We start from the raw sequence: 20,575 nt of genomic DNA on the forward strand, positions 1-20,575 counted from the left end.
AGCCTACTTGTGGTCATTCTTCCTTTTCTATTGCCCTTTCATTGGTAAATCATCTATACAACGGAGAGACTATTCTTTGACAACAATGATTCCATTATGCATTTTTCGTCCCAATGTATCCTTTATCTTCCACAAACAAATTTAGTTCTGGTATTAATCGAAGGACAACTACTGTAAACGAATTAAATTTACATCCATTAGCAGTGGAAGATCGTAGGCAGAAGTTCTGAATTCTAGAGGTTTTGTATGATAAAAATGAAGTATTCAAAGCTAGACTTTTGTGATATTTCTTGTCAGGATAACATTTAAGAAATGATCGAATTACAAGTTTTTAAAGGTTTATAGATATATGCAGTACACCCAACAAAAGCTTCTACTTTGCAGAGATCCTTTTACCTTTGAAAAGGGATCTAAATAAACAGCTTATAGAGAAAATAAAATCTTGTTGAATGATGTAAATGAAGTTTTTTAAAATTAATAATAAACACATGCCAGTTGTATCACAAGACCTTATCTTAATACTCCAAGGTGGTTGCTTGGTCACATTTGAATCCATGGGGAGCGTGAATGAAATTTTGGATGAAAATCATATACTAGATGAATTTAACTTTTATTCAGTCCAAATTTAAAATCAATTTACTTCAGAACTCTCTCTCTCTCTCTTTCTTTCTTTCTTTCCCTCTGTCTCTCCCTCTCTCTCTCTCTCTCTCTTTCTCTCTCTCTCTCTCTCTCTCTCTCTCTCTCTCTCTCTCTCTCTCTCTCTCTCTCTCTCTCTCTCTCTCTCTCTCTCTCTCTCCAGTGTGAAGTGTATAAATAATAAATATGCACAATTGTGGTCACCTGCTTTTTTTAAAACCATTTTTTTCGTAGCATTAAAAGCACTATGATTTTATTTAATGGTATACATTTTGATATATAGTAGGCATTAAAGCTATCAAAGATATTATGCAAAGTGTGTTTGGAAATTATATTTCATATATCATATTTCAATGCACTTACATGTACATAGACTCTATAGCCCTTATTAGGACAATTATTCATCTGAAATGAAAAAGAATGAAAGCTGGGCAGCAAATGTTTGATGAAGCTGCAGTTGACGAATGAAATAAAAATGGCTTTTTTTCCCTGACAGACCCTGCTTGGAGATGACCAGTACGTGTTCACTCGGCTGAACAAGGTGTTCGACAGCATGCCCTCTACGCTGACCCTGTCCCACAAGATGTTCCCGCGACCACCCACCCCGTTCGACGGTAAATCATCATGTCTATTTGATTAATCTGCCAGACATCGTAAAGGACTATTTGCTCTGTGCTGCATCTGAAGTACATGTACTCATGTTCTATACATTCCTTTATTTATGTGAGGAATTGATATCTGCATAAAATTTCAAGAAACACCCTACACAGATTTTTTTAATCTGGCTTTAGTTTTCTGACAGTTATGAACTATATTGCACTTGCAATTCGATATTCTAGGATTCTGATAAAAGATGGCGGAATAATATAAATGTATATATATATATATATATATACTAAGTACTCGCATAAAACAAGGAAAATACAGTACGGTACTTAGTTTACAATACAAGTTTTTCATGAAGATTAACCATTCAATTTTCAGGCCCGGCCCAGGCAGGGATCAGTAAGACCAGTAACAACCCATCCGTGGTTCACCAGGGGGTCTTCTCCACCGCCAGCTACGCCACCCACAAAATTCGCTTCAAGGATGTGGAGCTGTGGCAGATCTGCAACGACCTGCTGCAGAAAACGCCCAAAATCGGCAACAGTAGCAAGGTACTCATTAGACAAGGGATCGGAGTACATTAATGTTCAACCTTTCTATTTGATTTTCAATACTTTTCCTTGTTCTGAAGTTACCATTTCTTTTTTGTCCTAAAATCTATAGGGACACACAATTAGAATCTAATATGTTAAAATGACAAATGATGACAAGAATTTAGAAATCTGTTAATCATTATACAGTAACAGTAATAATGATGAAACTGCTTAGAACAAGATAACCATGTATTATCTTCTTGGTTCAATATCTAGGAAATATTTGACATTTATTTAAATATATATAAATAATTTCATTCTTCCAGTCTTTCCGCGAGTTTGTTGTGGAAAAAATCCGTAAGCTGCCAGGAGACTACCCCATCTTTAATGACTTCATCATGAAGGAGTGCGAGATTCTACATCAATTGTTAACTGAAGTCAGAAACACCCTCACAGTGAGTTTATATTTTTATAACAGAGACTTTAGATTGAAATTTGATTTTAAATTTAAATATTTCCTTAAGTCTCTAAATGTCAATGGGGGACCATACAACGAAATGTTCGGTTGTGACAATATGAAAATACCTACTTCAAAACAATTAAACATATTTTGTTACGAAAAAAAACTGCTGTGGTTTCCAGACAATAAGAAACGCCTGTGAGAACAATGTAATGGGTGACCAGTTGAGTGACCACTATCTGTCTGCCGCGGACGACCTGTACCACCTGAGGATTCCCAGGATCTGGTGTAAGATGACCGGCACCACGGCACCACCCTACACCTACAACGCCGCCCAGTGGCTCCGCGACCTGGAGGACCGCTGGAAACACTTTGATAAAATCCTCAGCATGGTAAAAAAAACTCCTCTTTTATTTATATTAAAACACTGTTCTAGCAAAGTGCTAGGGATGACCAATACAATTCATCAAGACTGTAATTATACCCCCCGCAAACGAAGTTTGGGGGGGTATATAGGAATCACCTTGTCCGTCCGTCCGTCTGTCTGTCCGTCCGGCCGTCCGTCCGTCTGTCCGTCTGTCTGTTCAATTCGTGTCCGGTCCATATCTTTCTTATGGAGAAACATTGGAAGTTCTTACTTCAAACAAAGATTGCTTATGACCTAAGGGTGTGTCATGACCTTGAACCAAGGTCATTTGGGCAAGGGCAAGGTCACTGGCAGAAAAAGTTCAAAATTCGTGTCCGGTCCATATCTTTTTAATGGAGAAACATTGGAAGTTCTTACTTACACAAATATTGCTTATGACCTAAGAGTGTGTCATGACCTTGACCCAAGGTTATTCGGGCAAGGTGAAGGTCACTGGCAGAAAAAGTTCAAAATTCGTGTCCGGTCCATATCTTTTTAATGGAGAAACATTGGAAGTTCTTACTTCACACAAAGATAACTTAAGACCTAAGGGTGTGTCATGACCTTGACCCAAGGTCATTTGGGCAAAGTCAAGGTCACTGGCAGAAAAAAATCAAAATTCGTGTTTGGTCCATATCTTTCTTATGGAGAAACATTGGAAGTTCTTACTTCACACAATGATTGCTTATGACCTAAGGGTGTGTCATGTCCTTGACCCAAGGCCATTTTGGCAAGGCCAAGGTCACTGGCAGAAAAAGTACAAAATTCATGTCCAGTCCATATCTTTTTAATGGATAAATATTGGAAGTTCTTAATTCACATTAAGACTGCTTATAGTCTGATGGTGTGTCATGACCTTGACCCAAGGTCAATTGAGGAAGTTCAAGGTCATTGTTTTAAAAAAAATCGGGCTCAGTATACTTATAATTCAAAATGTTTACATTAAATGGCTGCTTGACATGTGGAATTTTGTTTGATTCGAGTCATGTTTGTTAACATAAGGATGCAAATGTCCTCATGCATTAACAGTTAACTTGAATTTAAATGGAATTTAAAGAATAGAAATTGGTTTGTGTACTCATATTAGCATTAACAGTTTTATTAAAAAATAGAGCAGTTGTTATGTATATATAGAAAATAGACAGTGAAATAGATTCATCCAATGTTTTCTATAATAGAAAAAATACATGAGTTATGATTTTCTTATCGGGGGGTATCAATTGTGAGCTTGCTCACAGTACCTCTAGTTATTTCAAAAATCATTTTGTGCCATGCTAGAGGATTGAAACTGACTATAATTAGGGATGAAATCATTATAAGAGTACGGGTATATGCAGTTCTTTTAGTTTACAGAGCAATTAGTACATCACCTTCGCCTGTGTTAACATTTACTGGTATTTTATTGGCTAATGTTATTTTACTTTTAATGCGTGAGCAGGGGTTGGAAAAATTGGAACCATGTACATAAACAGTTAAAGTTATTAGCATCAATGACTGCAATTCAAGATGTATTTCTATTTAACATTATTTTGATTTCAATGTTTAAAGGGTAGAAAGGCAATGCCAGCCTACTGGCTAGGAGCGTTTTTCAATCCTAGAGGACTCCTAGCTTTGCTGAAGCAGGAGGCCATCAAGAACTACTGTGGGGACAGGTCAGGCAACTTTGAACAGTTCACCTTCCAGACTGACACCACATTCAGAGACTTTGGACATGTAAGTACATTTGATCTGTATGAGAGCACAACTAGTGCTCTAGAAAATGAATGGACAATTTGCATACTAAGGTCATTTTATAACAGTAGCTGCTTTAATAAAAGGGATTCATAAAGTACTGGTTTGTCTGACTATGATATTCAAGGAAAATTTTATTTATGTACTGGTATATAGATCAATAAAAATAGCCACTTAAATGTTCTTGTTTAATAGCTCCTCCAACCTCCACCAGAGGGTGTCTACATCCACGGAATCCACCTATGGGGCTGCTCCATCGAGAAGACGACCAATGAGTTCCAGGACCAGGCCTCGCGCCAGGGATACGCCCCTCTCCCCGTCCTCCATCTCCAGTGCTACCCAGTCAACGAGAAGCCAGCCCTACAGGAGCCCTCCTTCCAATGTCCCTTGTATGCATCCAGAATTGCCCCACGTGACCCCATCATGGAAATCGACATCAAGAAGGAGGGAATTCCGCCCATGAGGTGGGCTCTGCGCGGACTGACTGCCACTATATGGCCGTATTAAACGACAAAGAACAATGTAGTGTGACTTTGCTGGAGAGTTTTGAATTTTCTCTCTATAAATTGTGACTGTTTTAGTAGTGGTTTTGATTAAAGTTAATTGACTGGTATAGATCTGATTTTCCGAGATCTTTAGTAAAAAAAACTGTTGATGGTTTTAAATTATATAAATGTGATTCTTATATATGTGTTTTTTTAACTGGTATGCAATACATTATCATAGCATTATGTAGCCAAATCTCATTCCATGGATCTATCACCTATTAATTTTGTTTATGTGAAAATCTGTCCAGTTGTGTTTCACACTGTGATAAAATATATGGGGAGGACTGTAGACTCCCTAAAGCATAACGATTTATTTATAGAATGTTGGTTTTTCTTGACAGTGATGCATTAAGTATTTGTTTATACCCTTGTTGATATTTTATATATTTAAAATATTAAAAGTATGTATATTTTTTTCTGTATTTTTCATGCCTATGTGTCAAAAGTTTTACAAGCTACTGATTTTAATTAAAATTGAATGTTGTTGAAGAGGCAGATCTGTGTTATTTTTTAATTAGTTTTTATACCCCTAATATCGTTTGAAGAGGTAGATTTCCATAATGTACAATTCTTACTTCCCAGACACAATGTCTTTTCATTGTGCCACTCAAATGCTACCTTCTTGATACAATCATGTATAAATTTGCCACTTGACCAAGTCAATGTATTTCATCTTTTTTCACTTGTTCGAAATTCTTTGTACCAAGCAGTACTGATGATAATCAATTTATTTTTCGAATTACCGGGGGGGGGGGGTATGTCTGCCAAGATATATAAATGTCCATATTTAAACATAGAATTCTCAGCATATCAAGAATATGTTCAAAATTCATAACGTTAGTAGGACAGCTGCCTTTACTCTCAAACTTTATAGCTAAACAATAATAGTTCAGAAGACGCTGTTATTGATGACCAGAAATTACACTAGGTTCCTTTTATACTTCCGTCAGCACCAAATCTATGTCTGTGCATCTCTTGAGAATGGCAACATGGTATACATTCATGTACAAAATACCATCATTGGTTACTCATCTAAACAATCGTAGAGAAGAATCCTGGGTTCGAGCCTACTTGTGGTCATTCTTCCTTTTCTATTGCCCTTTCATTGGTAAATCATCTATACAACGGAGAGACTATTCTTTGACAACAATGATTCCATTATGCATTTTTCGTCCCAATGTATCCTTTATCTTCCACAAACAAATTTAGTTCTGGTATTAATCGAAGGACAACTACTGTAAACGAATTAAATTTACATCCATTAGCAGTGGAAGATCGTAGGCAGAAGTTCTGAATTCTAGAGGTTTTGTATGATAAAAATGAAGTATTCAAAGCTAGACTTTTGTGATATTTCTTGTCAGGATAACATTTAAGAAATGATCGAATTACAAGTTTTTAAAGGTTTATAGATATATGCAGTACACCCAACAAAAGCTTCTACTTTGCAGAGATCCTTTTTTCCTTTGAAAAGGGATCTAAATAAACAGCTTTTAGAGAAAATAAAATCTTGTTGAATGATGTAAATGAAGTTTTTTAAAATTAATAATAAACACATGCCAGTTGTATCACAAGACCTTATCTTAATACTCCAAGGTGGTTGCTTGGTCACATTTGAATCCATGGGGAGCGTGAATGAAATGGGTTTTCTAACTTAAACGTTACATCATTAAAGCAACGGGTTTTTTTTCTTAATATACCGTTAAAATCTGTCATGTAGAAAAATCTCGTAGGTTTTGAAAAAATTGATTAGTAAGACTCACAAGCTGCCAAAAAGATTATGATATAACTTTATTTTGACATTTTTAGGGGAGAGAGCGAGCTGAATGCCCCCACTCACCCTAAATACCCCTACATATATAAGTATGCATCATTTAAAAGACGTTTATTTCATGATTTTGAATATGTTAGACAAATGAGAGGGTCGAGAACAAACTTGGAAAAGTCATGTATTCAAAGTTGGCATCTGACAAATGCTTGTAAAATTATTATAACAAATTACATTGTAATGAATTGGGCAGCATATTATATTTAAAAATTGAGACACTCATTTAGTAAATTAAAAATGTGTTTATTTTTAACTACGTTGAAATAATTATAACTTACATATATAAATCATCTTTTGTAAAAATCGGGATGCAAGATTTACAATTTTGACTAATGTAACCAATAAATTTTAACTAAATTAAGATAAATATACACGTATCTACATGATTATACATCATAATTTGATTTCATAAGTGCAACACCTCCCCTACATATACACAACTTTACAAAAAATGACCAGAACAAATACGACGAACAATGTCAGATTTCTTTTCATATACGTTCTTGTCAGCGAGTTCATAAATGTAGATCTTGAATTCTCTGTCTGGTAGCAGTTTGTATTTTATCACATGGATATTGTCTGAGTGACTGTTGGTATGAGTACAGGGCAGCCTGGAGGTTCCCTGTGATCTGTTGACAGATCCCCAGGATCTCCCACGAGATATCTCTGAGGCGTACAGGTATATTCTGTCCCTGATCATGGTGGACTAGGACCTGTAGATCATCTAAAGCTCTCTGTGCTCTCAGTGTGTCGACATGTCTAGAGCACAGAAACTCTAGCATATACAACAGTACGAGGGGTGGAATGTACAATATAGGACAACTGTTTTGTTTATTAGACTGTTGTTCTGGCATTAATTAATTGATATAAAAGATATCATCATAAAGTTTAATATCCTGTGCTACAGCTTGTCTCATCTTCGTAGATAATGATTGCCCCCCTACAGCCTCAATATACCTCTCTCTGTCTACATGACTCACATACATCAGATATGGCTGTGTTAACTTGACCTTTGTTATATCTATAAATGATAAAGCATCCCTGTATCTGAATGTTTTGTAATAATGCATTGCAATGTATAACATGTCAGACACAAACCCAAACCTAGCAGCTATTTTCAGCATGTGACAAGCCATTTTCTCCACAATATACAACTGTTTGTTTGAACCTACGTAAGTGTACATGCTGTGTAATATAAATACAGTACACTGAAGGATGGTGGCTGTAAGTTTCTGCAACACGACATTGTGATACTGTGTCAGGGGTAAACCTATTGACTGTTCCAGAGCATGTAGGTACTTTCTGCACATCTGTAGGTCTAGTGAGTCTGGTGAATCAATCTTATAGTTTTCATTAAAAATATCCCTATCAAGTTCAACCTCAGACATCAGAGTGTGTTCAACGATACAGATTGTGAGTCTGGGATTACACAAAACATTAATGATGTAGGAATTGATGGAGGGACTGTGTAGAAGTAATGTTATGCCCTTCTCATACAATCTATACAGTTGCATGAACAACGTCCTTTGTGATTCACCATAGATATTGCTCAGAAACATGTTGTTTTCTGGAATAAAAAAATTAGGACAATTTCCCTCGTATACCCATTTAAGGAGAAGTTTAAAGCAGACCCAGAAACCGAGCAGGAGATTGTTTGGATGCCAGTGAGGTAGAGCATTTTGTTGAATCGCCCAGAAAACAGCAGTTTTCATGTGATAGGAACACAGTAGTTTATCTCCAACTCTTAATCCTTTGTTAATTATTTCCTTTAAGAATAGTTTTAGCAATCCATATGTTAAGAATTGTGTGTGATTCATTGAATACACAAGTTTGTATTCCGCCCGAGAAAAGGAAATTCTCCATTCGTTGTCCGTATGATTTCCCGATTTGTGTCCTATAGCTACAAAGTGACACCCACTTCTAATAATATCGTTTACAACATGAGGTGGGGGCCATGCGTGACACCTATCTATCAATGAGGAAGCAGACGGAGGCCAGAAATCACTGCCAAAGCAATGGGCAGTATCGTATTCCACACTACCATATGATCCGCTACTACATGGTCCGTGTGGTGTAGAATCAGAGAGAATAATAGAACACGTGACCTCTCTGTACTTTGAACTTGAGATATAGAGCATTCCATTCATCCTTACACACGCTGACGCCACTCTACTGTTCGTTAATTCTAATGGTAACCATAGTAAAGTGAATCCTGGTGGACTCTCAGAACTGTCACAGAGAATCAGTGCATGTTCTTGTGTGTTGTAAAACTGTACATGAGAGAAGTCCCAGATCACTCGGTGGTTATTTAGCCAACGCATGTAGTCTCTGTCTGATCCACTCAGTCTGAACCCTTCTCTACGACTCCCACTGAGCATCACTGTGAACGGTCTATTTAACATTTCGTTGTACTTCAACATCTCAACAATGTCCCGTATATCTCTCCTGGAGGCCACCTGTTGTGGGGTCCCTATCTCGAGACACATTCCCATATACACCGACTCAGATATCTTCTGAATAGCCATTTTACTGAAAATTAAAATATTTTTGTACGATATTTCGTGTTTGTTTTCATTGCAGTAAAATACAATTGTAATCCGTACAGGTTTCTGTTCAACAACAACGTCTAACTTACCTTTATTCTGTCCCGTTATAGTCGTCCATTGCTGGGGATTTTTGTGTTTTATTTTTAGCCTTAAAAAATCCCCGAGTAGGTTAAACCACAGGGGCATATATATAAATAATACAGGCACGTAGCATCGGGGGGGGGGGGGGCAGGGGGGGCCTGCCCCCCCCCCCCCCCCCACACTTTTTCTCGCAGCAACAATTTTTTTAAAATGTACATATAAAAAATGAAATTATCAAGGAGTTGGCCCCCCCACTTTTTTGGGAGTATGTAAAAAATTGATATGAAAATAAGGAAATGAGGAGTGAAATTGAAGTTATATAGTACGCCAGCCCCCTCCCCCCACGGATTAGGATTTTGAAGATTTTTGGAAACTTAAAATTTCCCTTTTTTTTTTTTTTTGCTTGTCAAGATTTTTTAATTGAGTCTGGCCCCCCACTTTCAAAAACGATGCTACGTGCCTGATATGTAAATAAATTAGTAAACTCTTCAACGACTTTTTCATACTAGGACTTCATACATTCATTCGGATCAAAGTTAAATGTGTTGTAACTCGGCAATGTTCAGACCGCACGCTCGGCGGAGAACGTGCGCTACAAATGTCAAAAAAACAACTTACTTGACAAAAGTTACGCAAATCCTCCCACACAATGTTGCAAATTTTGTCAAAAAACACGTTCACATTGAAATATTCCTAATAAACTCGGTAAAAAGCGTTTTTATCCCATTAAAACCGATGTCTGCTGCAGACATTCAATCTCTTCGCCCAAGAAAAGATAACTCTATACCTTTTCTCTATATGTTCAGTAATGATAGAAATTCCGGCGGTTGTAACACAATTAGGTAAGGCCTAAAACAAAAAAATTGTGTGTTTAGGGTAACCCGACCTAACCTACAAAAATGCCCCGATCCTACCATTTTTAGATGTCTGTTTTCATCCGATTGTGAATTTCATATTATTTCTATTAGAAAATATGACACAAACAAACATTCTTAGGACTTATGCTGAAAAAAATATAAAATTTAAAAAAAATCCCAACCTACCTAACCTACTTTTTTCATCAGTGTTACCCTAAACACACAGATTTTTTTATAGGCCTAAACTGTAAAAAGTCTGGGGAAATGTTTGTCTTATGTAACTACCGTAAGCATAATCATGATAATAACATTCGTTCCGATATATTTGGCATGTACTTTAATTAGCGTAATTTAATATGCAATTGTTTAAAACAAATATATTAATTTTCCTGTCATTTAATCTTTTGTAGAAATGTAAATAATTTTATACTAGTAATTTGATTCTTAGGCAACGACAATTAATTTTTAAGAAATGGGTTGCAAAGACAATAAATGAATTATGAGTATATCAATTATTGAATAAAGAAATAATTTTAAAAAATTATATATCAACATCAACGTAGTTTTTAATTAACATTTTAGAGAAAAAAAATATTGCGCGAAGATTATGCGCGTACAGTTCGCTGTAGAATTCACCTTATTCCTATATAAAAGCAGTAAAATTTTCTTAAAAATTAAGACATTCAGTATAACAAAATAAATGGTGCCTGTTTGGGAGGATAACATTTGAAATTGACACCCCTCGAAAACCATTGTCAACCTCCGTTTCGCGTCGGTTGACAATGGTTTTCTCGGGGTGTCAATTTCAACTGTTACCCTCCCAAACAGGCACTATTTATATAATATGTCATATTGTGTAGAGCGGATACGATGCCCCTGTGGTTAAACGAGATTTTACAAAGGTAGAAATAAAAGTAAGTGGAACACTACAACTGTCCTATGTAACATTTAAATAATACTAATATTCCTTCATCAACATCATATAATTATTTATGCATTAATTTTAACTGGTATGCAGTACATTGTATCATAGTATTATGTAGCCATTCTAAAGATTTACCGGTGAAAATCCGTCCAGTTGTGTTTTCACACTGCGATTAAGATTTAAATACTCCCCAACATAAAACGATTTATTAATAGAATGTTGGACTTCATTGACAGTAATGCATAAGTATTTGTTTACACCCTTGTTGATATTTTTTACATTTCAAATAAATAAAGTACCCGTATATGTATTTTTCTGCCAACGTGTCATAAGATTTAAAAGCTATACTGATTTCAATAAAAATTAAATGTTGTTGAAGTGGTGATTTTTGTCGTTATTAACTTGACCCTCAATACTTTCCTAGAGGTTCAGATTGCCTTACTATACAAAGCTTATCTTTCACATTAGTTTTGACTGATTCAATTTATCTTTTATTCACTATAGTGTAAAACGCCTGACTGTTAGATTATCAACTGAAACGGACCCAAGTCAGTTTTAAATTGGCGTTACTTTCGATATATTTCTGAAAATAAACTTATCTACTTGCATAACTTATGTAAAACAACTTCAACATTATTCTACAGTATTAAAAAAAAATTAATCAAAATCCAAACTTAACTAAATGAAAACATGACAGTGTTTCTGGTTTTGAAAGACAACTTCTGTATGTGCGTATAATTTTTTGGTTGAAATCCTTTTCCAACAATTTAGCGTGTATTCGGAAGGCGTACTTCTTACTATACAATGTGCATGCCATGGTATGTTCTTTTAATTACCGGTATCTGAATTGAAGCTGCTTTCTGTCAAAAAGTCTTTATAGAATACAACATAGCAGAATATATTTCAATTGTGTAAAATTTCTTATTTACACGAGTACATTTTAACAATAAAATCACTAGCACTTTTTTTTTGGGGGGGGGGGGGGGGTTGTTAAATTTCATAGTTCAAACTGTGCTAAAAAAGTGAGATGTTAAAATCTACGCGGTTATTTATTCCTCACGTTAAAGGTCAGACGCGACATATCTTCCATTTTTCCCCATCTCCACAATTTGAAGATTTCCACTAAGTAATCCCATAATTATGTTTTCATGTTATATGATACTTTTTAAATTAAAATACAAAGTGTTCAATTGAAAATATATAATATGACTATTTATACGCATTAAAATGCATTCTGCTTGTTATTTTATGGCCAATTCTAAATATTCTAGCTCCGAAAAAAGCCTGGTAATGTACCCTGTAGTTTTGGGAAGTAACAGGTTTAAATGTTAATAAATAAGGGATAATATATCAAGGAAAATTATATAAAATTGAGGAACGTCTCCTGTGTCCTTAATAAGGAATTTACAGTTACTGTATTACATGTACAATGTGCTATTTCAATGGCAAAAATTGCTCTGACACTCAAAAGAAGTTGTGCTCATACACCCACCTAAAAGCTTTCAAACATTGCCTATACATGTACCAAAGTTGCCTTCATTTCCTCACATCAGATGAATTTCCCCATGTAAATACCATAAAAAATCAAACAACATTTTTGCAAAAACTAATTTTACTAACAAAAAAAAAATTTCTACAAAAACTTGTATTCATACAAAATTGTCCCTGAATCTATAATGCATAATACTGATTGAAAAAAAGGGTTGAAAAGTCGTTCAAAATCATAAATAATACACAATAACAACCGAAATGTATGTTTCTCCACTATTTCACCAACGATTCTTCTGCCGACCTTTGCCCTTTTTTGCGTTCTTGCTCTTCCACTTGGATGGAGCTTTGGTGGAGTCTGCGGCACTGGGTTCTTTGTTCTCCACTCCTCCACTTGTTGGGACGGAATGCACACTGGAGTCTGCTTTGGCACCTTCAGCTTTCTCCACTTGATCCATTTGACATCTACCTTCCTCAATTTCAGACAACACCTTCTGGGCTTGCTCTAGGTTTCTTCGTTTTTCTGAGCTGTCCGATCTCTGAGTTGCAGGTTGATGTTTCTGATTAATTTCCTTTGATTTGATATCTTCTATTGTACTTGTACTTTTGTTATTGACACGATCATATTTCTTACCATTCCCAATTTCTTGAAGAGAATCACCAGAGCAGACTTCGCCATCCATTTCTTTATTAATCTTTTCTGTCTTTGTTTCCAAAGACTTGGACTTATCCTGTGTCTGTTTAAACTAGACTCACTGCCTGTCTTGCTCTTGCAGGCTTTTGGGATTCTGGATTGTGTAACGCTTCCCGCTTTCCCATGATCCACTTTGGTATTACTGTTCCATGGAGGTTTTACAGCATGTTTCAGCTTCTCTTCAGATTTTGACAATGTTTTAGACAATTTAAGCTTGGTAAATTGTGCTTCATTTTCAAGACTTTTAAAAATAGAAGACTTTGCAGAGTTACAGCGTTTCTTTGTAGCACTGGTCACAGATCCCTGAGGAATATTTCCATCATGTGTACCTCTGATCAACCTTGCTTCATCACTCTGAATCAGACAGTAGTTATGTTGATCCTCTGGTCTATTCATACCCACGTCATCCAAATCCATATCATCCTTGGAGAAACACGATTCATTCTGATATGTACACTTTTCCTCCACTTCTTCACCAGACTGCTCCACGCATACCTCATTTTCCTCCTCTGTGTGAAGCTTACAAGGAAACTCTACATTCTCAGCTACAGACAAATCACACACGTTCACCACCTCAGCAGCTGACCTACACATGACCTGGATGGTACCCACCCTCATTGACGCCCCATTCTCTGGAGGTCACTCTGTGTGGGTGCTGGATGACACCACTACCCACTGTACACTATCCTCTTCATTTTCTTGCCCTGGTTTGAGCTTGGTAATGCAAGTAATGTTGGAAGCACATGTTGTAACATGGGCAGGTACATTTCGAAACATAGACTCAATAGCCCAATTAGTCGGTTAAAAAAAAATGAAAGCTTGACAGAAAATGTGTGATGTAAATGCAGTTGACCAATGAAATAAAATGCTTTTTGTTTCTCCTTAACAGACAGCTTGAAGACGACAAGTACGTGTTTACTCGGCTGAACAAGGTGTTCGACAGCATGCCCTCCACAATAACCCTGTCTAACAAGATGTTCCCAACTTCCCAAGATTACCCACCCGGTCGATGTTAAGTCATCTATTTGATTAATCTGCAAGATATTGTTAATAACTACTGTGTTGCATCTGAAGTAAACTTACTCATGTTTCATAGATTCTTGTTTAGATTCCTTATATGTGAGAAATATTATATACGCATAAAACTGCAAGATGCACCCTGTACAATTTTGTTCTGCCTTTTATTTTCTAACAGTTGTAAACTACATGTAAATGAAATCACAAAAAAGTTTAGCACTTGCAATTTGACATTTTTATGCAAAACAACGGAAACATATACTTAAGTACTCACATGGAAAGAAGGAAAATAAAGTAAAGTAAAGTTAACAGTACAAGATTTTCAATTTCCAGGCCTGGCCCAGGCAGGGATCAGTTAGAGCAGTAACAACCCGTCCGTGGTTGACCAGGGTGTCTTTTCCACCTCCAGCTACGCTACCCACAAAATCTGCTTCAAAGACGTGGAGCTGTGGCAGATCTGCAACGACCTGCTGGAGAAAAACGCCCCAAATCGCCAACAGTAGCAAGGTATTCATTAGACAATGGGTCAAAGTACATGTTAAACCTGTTTATTTGCTTTTCAATACTTTTCCTTATTTTGAAGTATGTATACCATGTCCTAAATTTGATTGGGACTCACAATAAGAATCAATGTTAAAATGAAAATGACAACAATTTAAAAATCTGTCATTCATATAACAGTAAGTGTAATACTTATAAAAGTGCTTAGAACAAGATAAACATGTATTATCTACTGGGTTCAATATCTAGAAAACAATTGACAATTGTCTAAATATATATAAATGATTTCATTCTTCCAGTCTTTCCGCAAGTATGTTGTGGAGCACATCCACAAGCTGCCAGGAGACTACCCGATCTTTAATGACTTCTTCATGCAGGAGTGCGAGATTCTACCTTAACTGTTTACAGAAGTTAGAAATACCCTCAGAGTCAGTTTATATTTTTTTTAACAGAGTCTTTAAATCAAAATTTTAAATATTATTTTTAATTCAAATATGTCTTAAAGTTTTTAAACTTCAGAGTGGACCATATAACTAAATGTTTAGTTGTGACAATATGAAAATATCTACCGTATTTCAAAACAAGTTAACAAACTGCTGGGTTTTCAGACAATAAAAAACGCCGTTGAGAACAACGCAATGGGTGACCAGTTGAGTGACCACTATCTGTCTGCCGCTGACGACCTATACCAACCTTAAGGATTCCCAGTATATTGTGTAGAAGACCGGCACCACGGCACCACCCTACACCTACGACGCTGCCCAGTGGCTCTGCGACCTGCAGGACCGCCGGAAACATCCTTAGCATGGTAAAAAATCTGCTCTTTTGTTTATAATAAAACACTGTTATAGCAAGTGCTTGGAATGACCAATACAATTCATCATGACTAATTATTTCAAAAAACATTTTGTGCCAAGCTAGGGGATTGAAACTGACTTTGCTATAAGGATGAAATCATTATAAGATTACTGGTATATGCAGTTCTTTGAGTTTACAGAGCAATAAATATATCACTTTCGTCTGTGTTAACATTTACTGGTATTTTATTGGCTAGAGTTATTTACTTTTAATGTGTGGGCAGGGGTTGAAAAAAAAATCAGAACCATGTACATTAACAGTTAGCATTAGCATCCTTGACTGCAGTTCAAGATGTATTTCTATTTAACATTATTTTGATTTCAATTGTTACATGTATAGGGTAGAAATGCCAGCCTACTTGGTAGGAGCGTTCTTCAATCCTAGAGGACTCCTAGCTTTGCTGAAGCAGGAGGCCATCAAGAACTACATGCAGTTCACATTCCAAACCGACACCACATTCAGAGACTTTAGACATGTACATGTAAGTATATTTGATTTAAATTATTTAGTAAAAAGTATTCTTAAAATTTTGGTTGCCTGACTATCTGGCTATATGGTATTTAGTAAAATTTTTGTTAATGTACTGGTTTGTATATCAATATAGATAGCCACTTAACTTTCTTGTTTAATAGCTTCTCCAACCTCCACCAGAGGGTGTTTACATCCACGGAATCCACCTATGGGGCTGCTCCATCGAGAAGACGACCAATGAGTTCCAGGACCAGGCCTCACGCCAGGGATACGTCCCTCTCCCCGTCCTCCATCTCCAGTGCTACCCTGTCAACGAGAAACCTGCTCTACAGGAGCCCTCCTTCCAGTGTCCCTTGTATGGGTCCAGAATTGTCCCCACGTGACCCCATCATGGAAATAGACATTAAGAAGGAGGGAATTCCGCCCATGAGGTGGGCTCTGCGCGGACTGACTGCCACTATATGGCTGTATTAAATGACAAAGAACAATGTAGTGTGACTTTGCTGGAGAGTTTTGAATTTTCTCTCTATAAATTGTGACTGTTTTAGTAGTGGTTTTGCTAAAGGTCAATTGACCGGTATAGATCTGATTTTCCAAGATCTTTGGTAAAAAAAACTGTTGATGGTTTTAAATTATTTAAATGTGACTTTAATCTATATGTTTTTTAACTGGTATGCAATACATTATCATAGCATTATGTAGCCAAATCCCATTTCGCGGACCTATTGCCTATTAATTTTGTTTCTGTGAAAATCCGTCCAGTTGTGTTTCACACTGTGATAAAATATATGGGGAGGACTGTAGACTCCCTAAAGCATAACGATTTATTTATAGAATGTTGGTTTTCCTTGACAGTGGTGCATTAAGTATTTGTTTATACCCTTGTTGATATTTTATATATTTAAAATATTGAAAGTATTTATATTTTTTCTGTATTTTTCATGCCTATGTGTCAAAAGTTTTACAAGCTACTGATTTCAATTAAAATTGAATGTTGTTGAAGAGGCAGATCTGTGTTATTTTTTAATTGGTTCTTTTACACTAAATATCATTTTACGAGGTATTTTTCCATAATATACAATTCTTATTTCCCACACACTATGTCCTGTCATTGTGCCACCCAAATGCCACCTTCTTTATACATGTATACATTTGCCTCTTGACCAAGTCAATGTCTTTCATCTTTTTTCACTTGTTCGAAATGCATGGTACCAAACAGTGCTGATGATAATCAATTTATTTTTAGAATTATGTCTGCAAAAATGTATTAATGTCCATATTTTAAAACATAGAATTCTCAACATTACAAGAATACGTTCAAAATTCATAACATTAGTAAGACAGTTGCCTTTACTCTTAAACTTTATAGTTAAGCAATAATTGTTCAGAAGACGCTGTTATTGATGGCCAGAAATTACACTAGGTTCCCTTTATACTTCAGTCACCACCAAATCTATGTCTATGCATCTCTTGAGAATGGCAACATGGTATACAGTCATGAACAACATACCATCATTTGTAACTTAAACAATCGGAGAGAAGAGTCTTGGGTTCGAGTCTACTTGTGGCCATTCTTCATATTCTATTACACTATGATCATTGGTAAGCCATCTATACAACGGAGAGACTATTCTTTGACAACAATGATTCCATTATGATTATGCATTGTTCATCCTGATGTATCCTTTATCTTCCATATATGATTTTAGTTCTGGTAAATGGGAAAAGTCATGTATGCAAAATTGGCATCTGACAAATGCTTGTAAAATTATAACAAATTACACTGTAATGAATTGGGCAACACTGTATTAAAAAAAATGAGACACTCATTTAGTTAATTTTGTTAATTTTTAATCAGGTTGAAATAATCATAACATATTATACAAGTAATCTTTTTGTAAAAACGGGAATTGCGGTTAACAACTTTGAGTAAAATGACCAATAATTTTTAACTAAAATAATATAAATATACACGTATTTACTTGGTTTTACATTCTAAGTGGATTTTATAGGTGCAACACCTCCCCTTTACATACACCACTTTACACAAATGACCAGAACAAATACGACTAACAATGTCAGATTTTGACATGCAATTTTTTTTTATACGGGCTTGTCAGTGAGTTCATAAATGTAGATCCTGAATTCTCTGTATGGTAGCGGTTTGTATGGTATTTAATGGTTTTTGTCTAAGCGACTGTTGGTATGAGTACAGGGCAGCTTGGAGGTCCCCTGTGGTCTGTTGACAGATCCCCATGATCTCCCAGGAGATGTCTCTTAAGTGTACAGGTATTAACTGTCCCTGATCATGGTGGACTAGGACCTGTAGATCATCTAAAGATCTATGTGCTCTCAGTGTGTAGACATGTCTAGAGCACAATAACTAACATACACAACAGTACGAGGGGTGGGATAATCAAGATCAGCTCATTGTTTTGATAACAAGACTGTTGTTCTGGTTTTAATTCATTGATATAAAAGATATCATCGTAAAGTTTGATATCCTGTGCTACAGCTTGTCTCATCTTCGTAGATAATGATTGCCCCTCTACAGCCTCAGTATACCTCTCTCTGTCTCCATGACTCCCATACATCAGATATGGTTGTGCTTACTTGACCATTGTTATATCTATAACTGATAAAGCATCCCTGTATCTGAATGTTTTGTAATAATACATTGCAATGTATAACATGTCAGACACAAACCCAAACCTAGCAGCTATTTTTAGCATGTGACAAGCCATTTTGTCTACAATATACAACTGTTTGTTAGAACCTGTGTTAGTGTACAAGTTGTGTAACATAAACGCAGTATACTGAAGGATGGTGGCTGTAAGTTTCTGTAACATGACAATGCCATACTGTGTCAGGGGTAAACCTGTTGACTCTTCCACAGCATGTAGATACTTTCTGAAACTCCGTAGGTCTACTGAGCCTATTATATCATTAATAAACATTTCTTGAAAAATATCCGCATCAAGTTTAAACTCAGAGATCAGAGTGTGTTCAACGGTACAGATTGTGAGTCTGGGATTACACAAAACATTAATAATGTAGGAATTGATGGAGGGACTATGTAGAAGTAATGTTATGCCCTTCTCATACAATATATACAGTTGCGTGAATAATGTCCTTTGTGCTTCACCATAGATATTGTTTAGAAACATGTTGTTTTCTTGAATAAAAAAATTAGGACAATTTTCCTCGTACACCCATTTAAGGAGAAATTGAAAGCAGACCCAGAAAGCGACCAGGATATTTTTAGGATGCCAGTGAGGTAGAGCATTTTGTTGAATCGCCCAGAAAACAGCAGTTTTCATGTTATAGGAACACAGTAGTTTATCTCCATCTCTTAATCCTTTGTTAATGATTTCCTTTAAGAATAGTTTTAGCAATTCATATGTTAAGAATTGTGTGTGATTCATTGAATGCACAAGTTTGTATTCCGCCCGAGAAAAAGAAATTCTCCATTCGTTGTCCGCATGATTTTTTGATTTGTGTCCTATTGCTACAAAGTGACATCCATTTCTAATAATATTGTTTACAACATGAGATGGGGGCCATGAGTTACACCTGTCTATCCATGAGGAGGCAGGCGGAGGCAGAAATCACTGATAAAGCAATGGGCATGGTCATATTCTAATTCACCACCATATACATGATATATCCCACTACTACATGGCCCGTGTGCTGTAGAATCAGAGAATATAATAGAACATGTGACTTCTCTGTACTTTGAACTTGATATATAGAGCATTCCATTCACCGTTACACAAGCTGACATCACGCTATGACTAGATCTTTCTAATGGTAACCATAGTAAAGTGAATCCTGGTGGACTCTCAGAACTGTCACAGAGAATCAGTGATTGTTCTTGCTGTAAAATTGTACCTGAGAGAAGTCCCAGATCACTCGGTTGTTATTTGGCCAACGCATATAGTCTAAGTCTGATCCCCTCAATCTGAACCCTTCTCTTTCACTCCCACTCAGCATCACTGTAAACGGTGTATTTAACATTTCGTTGTACTCCAACATCTCTGCAATGTCCTGTATATCTCTCCTGGAGGCCACCTGTTGTGGGGTCCCTATCTCGAGACACATTCCCATATACACCGACTCAGATATCTTCTGAATAGCCATGTTACTGAAAATTAAAGTATTTTTGTACGATGTTTCATGTTTGTTTTCATTACAGTAAAATACAGTTAATTGAATCAGTACATATTTCTGTATATTTACATTTCCAGTGTCTTTGCCTGTAATAACACTACGAATCGATTTTGTATTTTGTACTATATAACCCATAATACAAATGACGCCAAAGTGAGGCGCCAGCGGGGTTTGCTTACTTAAATTTAGATATTTAATCGTACGATGGGTTAATGTTATATA

General features: G+C 36.1%; 1 protein-coding gene and 3 pseudogenes across 19 annotated transcripts in view; 2 read left to right on the forward strand and 2 right to left on the reverse strand.

The window, feature by feature from the left end:
* Positions 1 to 5,409, forward strand: part of LOC128183562 (uncharacterized) — an 82,356-nt gene extending 76,947 nt beyond the window's left edge. For all 19 annotated transcript variants that reach the window (XM_052852624.1, XM_052852616.1, XM_052852619.1 and 16 more), the window contains 6 exons: positions 1,133 to 1,250; positions 1,621 to 1,793; positions 2,102 to 2,230; positions 2,418 to 2,627; positions 4,190 to 4,354; positions 4,568 to 5,409. In XM_052852624.1, the coding sequence (XP_052708584.1) occupies positions 1,133 to 1,250; positions 1,621 to 1,793; positions 2,102 to 2,230; positions 2,418 to 2,627; positions 4,190 to 4,354; positions 4,568 to 4,879 (1,107 nt within the window). In that variant the 3' untranslated portion in view covers positions 4,880 to 5,409. The remainder of the gene's footprint in view (positions 1 to 1,132; positions 1,251 to 1,620; positions 1,794 to 2,101; positions 2,231 to 2,417; positions 2,628 to 4,189; positions 4,355 to 4,567) is intronic.
* Positions 5,410 to 6,841: 1,432 nt separating this feature from the next.
* On the reverse strand, positions 6,842 to 9,414 carry LOC128183564 (uncharacterized; annotated as a pseudogene).
* Positions 9,415 to 15,135: 5,721 nt separating this feature from the next.
* Positions 15,136 to 16,657, forward strand: LOC128185161 (dynein axonemal heavy chain 8-like; annotated as a pseudogene).
* A 1,457-nt stretch (positions 16,658 to 18,114) lies between these two features.
* On the reverse strand, positions 18,115 to 20,323 carry LOC128183563 (uncharacterized; annotated as a pseudogene).
* Positions 20,324 to 20,575: the final 252 nt, after the last annotated feature.

The sequence above is a fragment of the Crassostrea angulata genome, chromosome 5, assembly GCF_025612915.1.
Source record: "Crassostrea angulata isolate pt1a10 chromosome 5, ASM2561291v2, whole genome shotgun sequence".
NCBI lineage: Eukaryota > Metazoa > Mollusca > Bivalvia > Ostreida > Ostreidae > Magallana > Magallana angulata.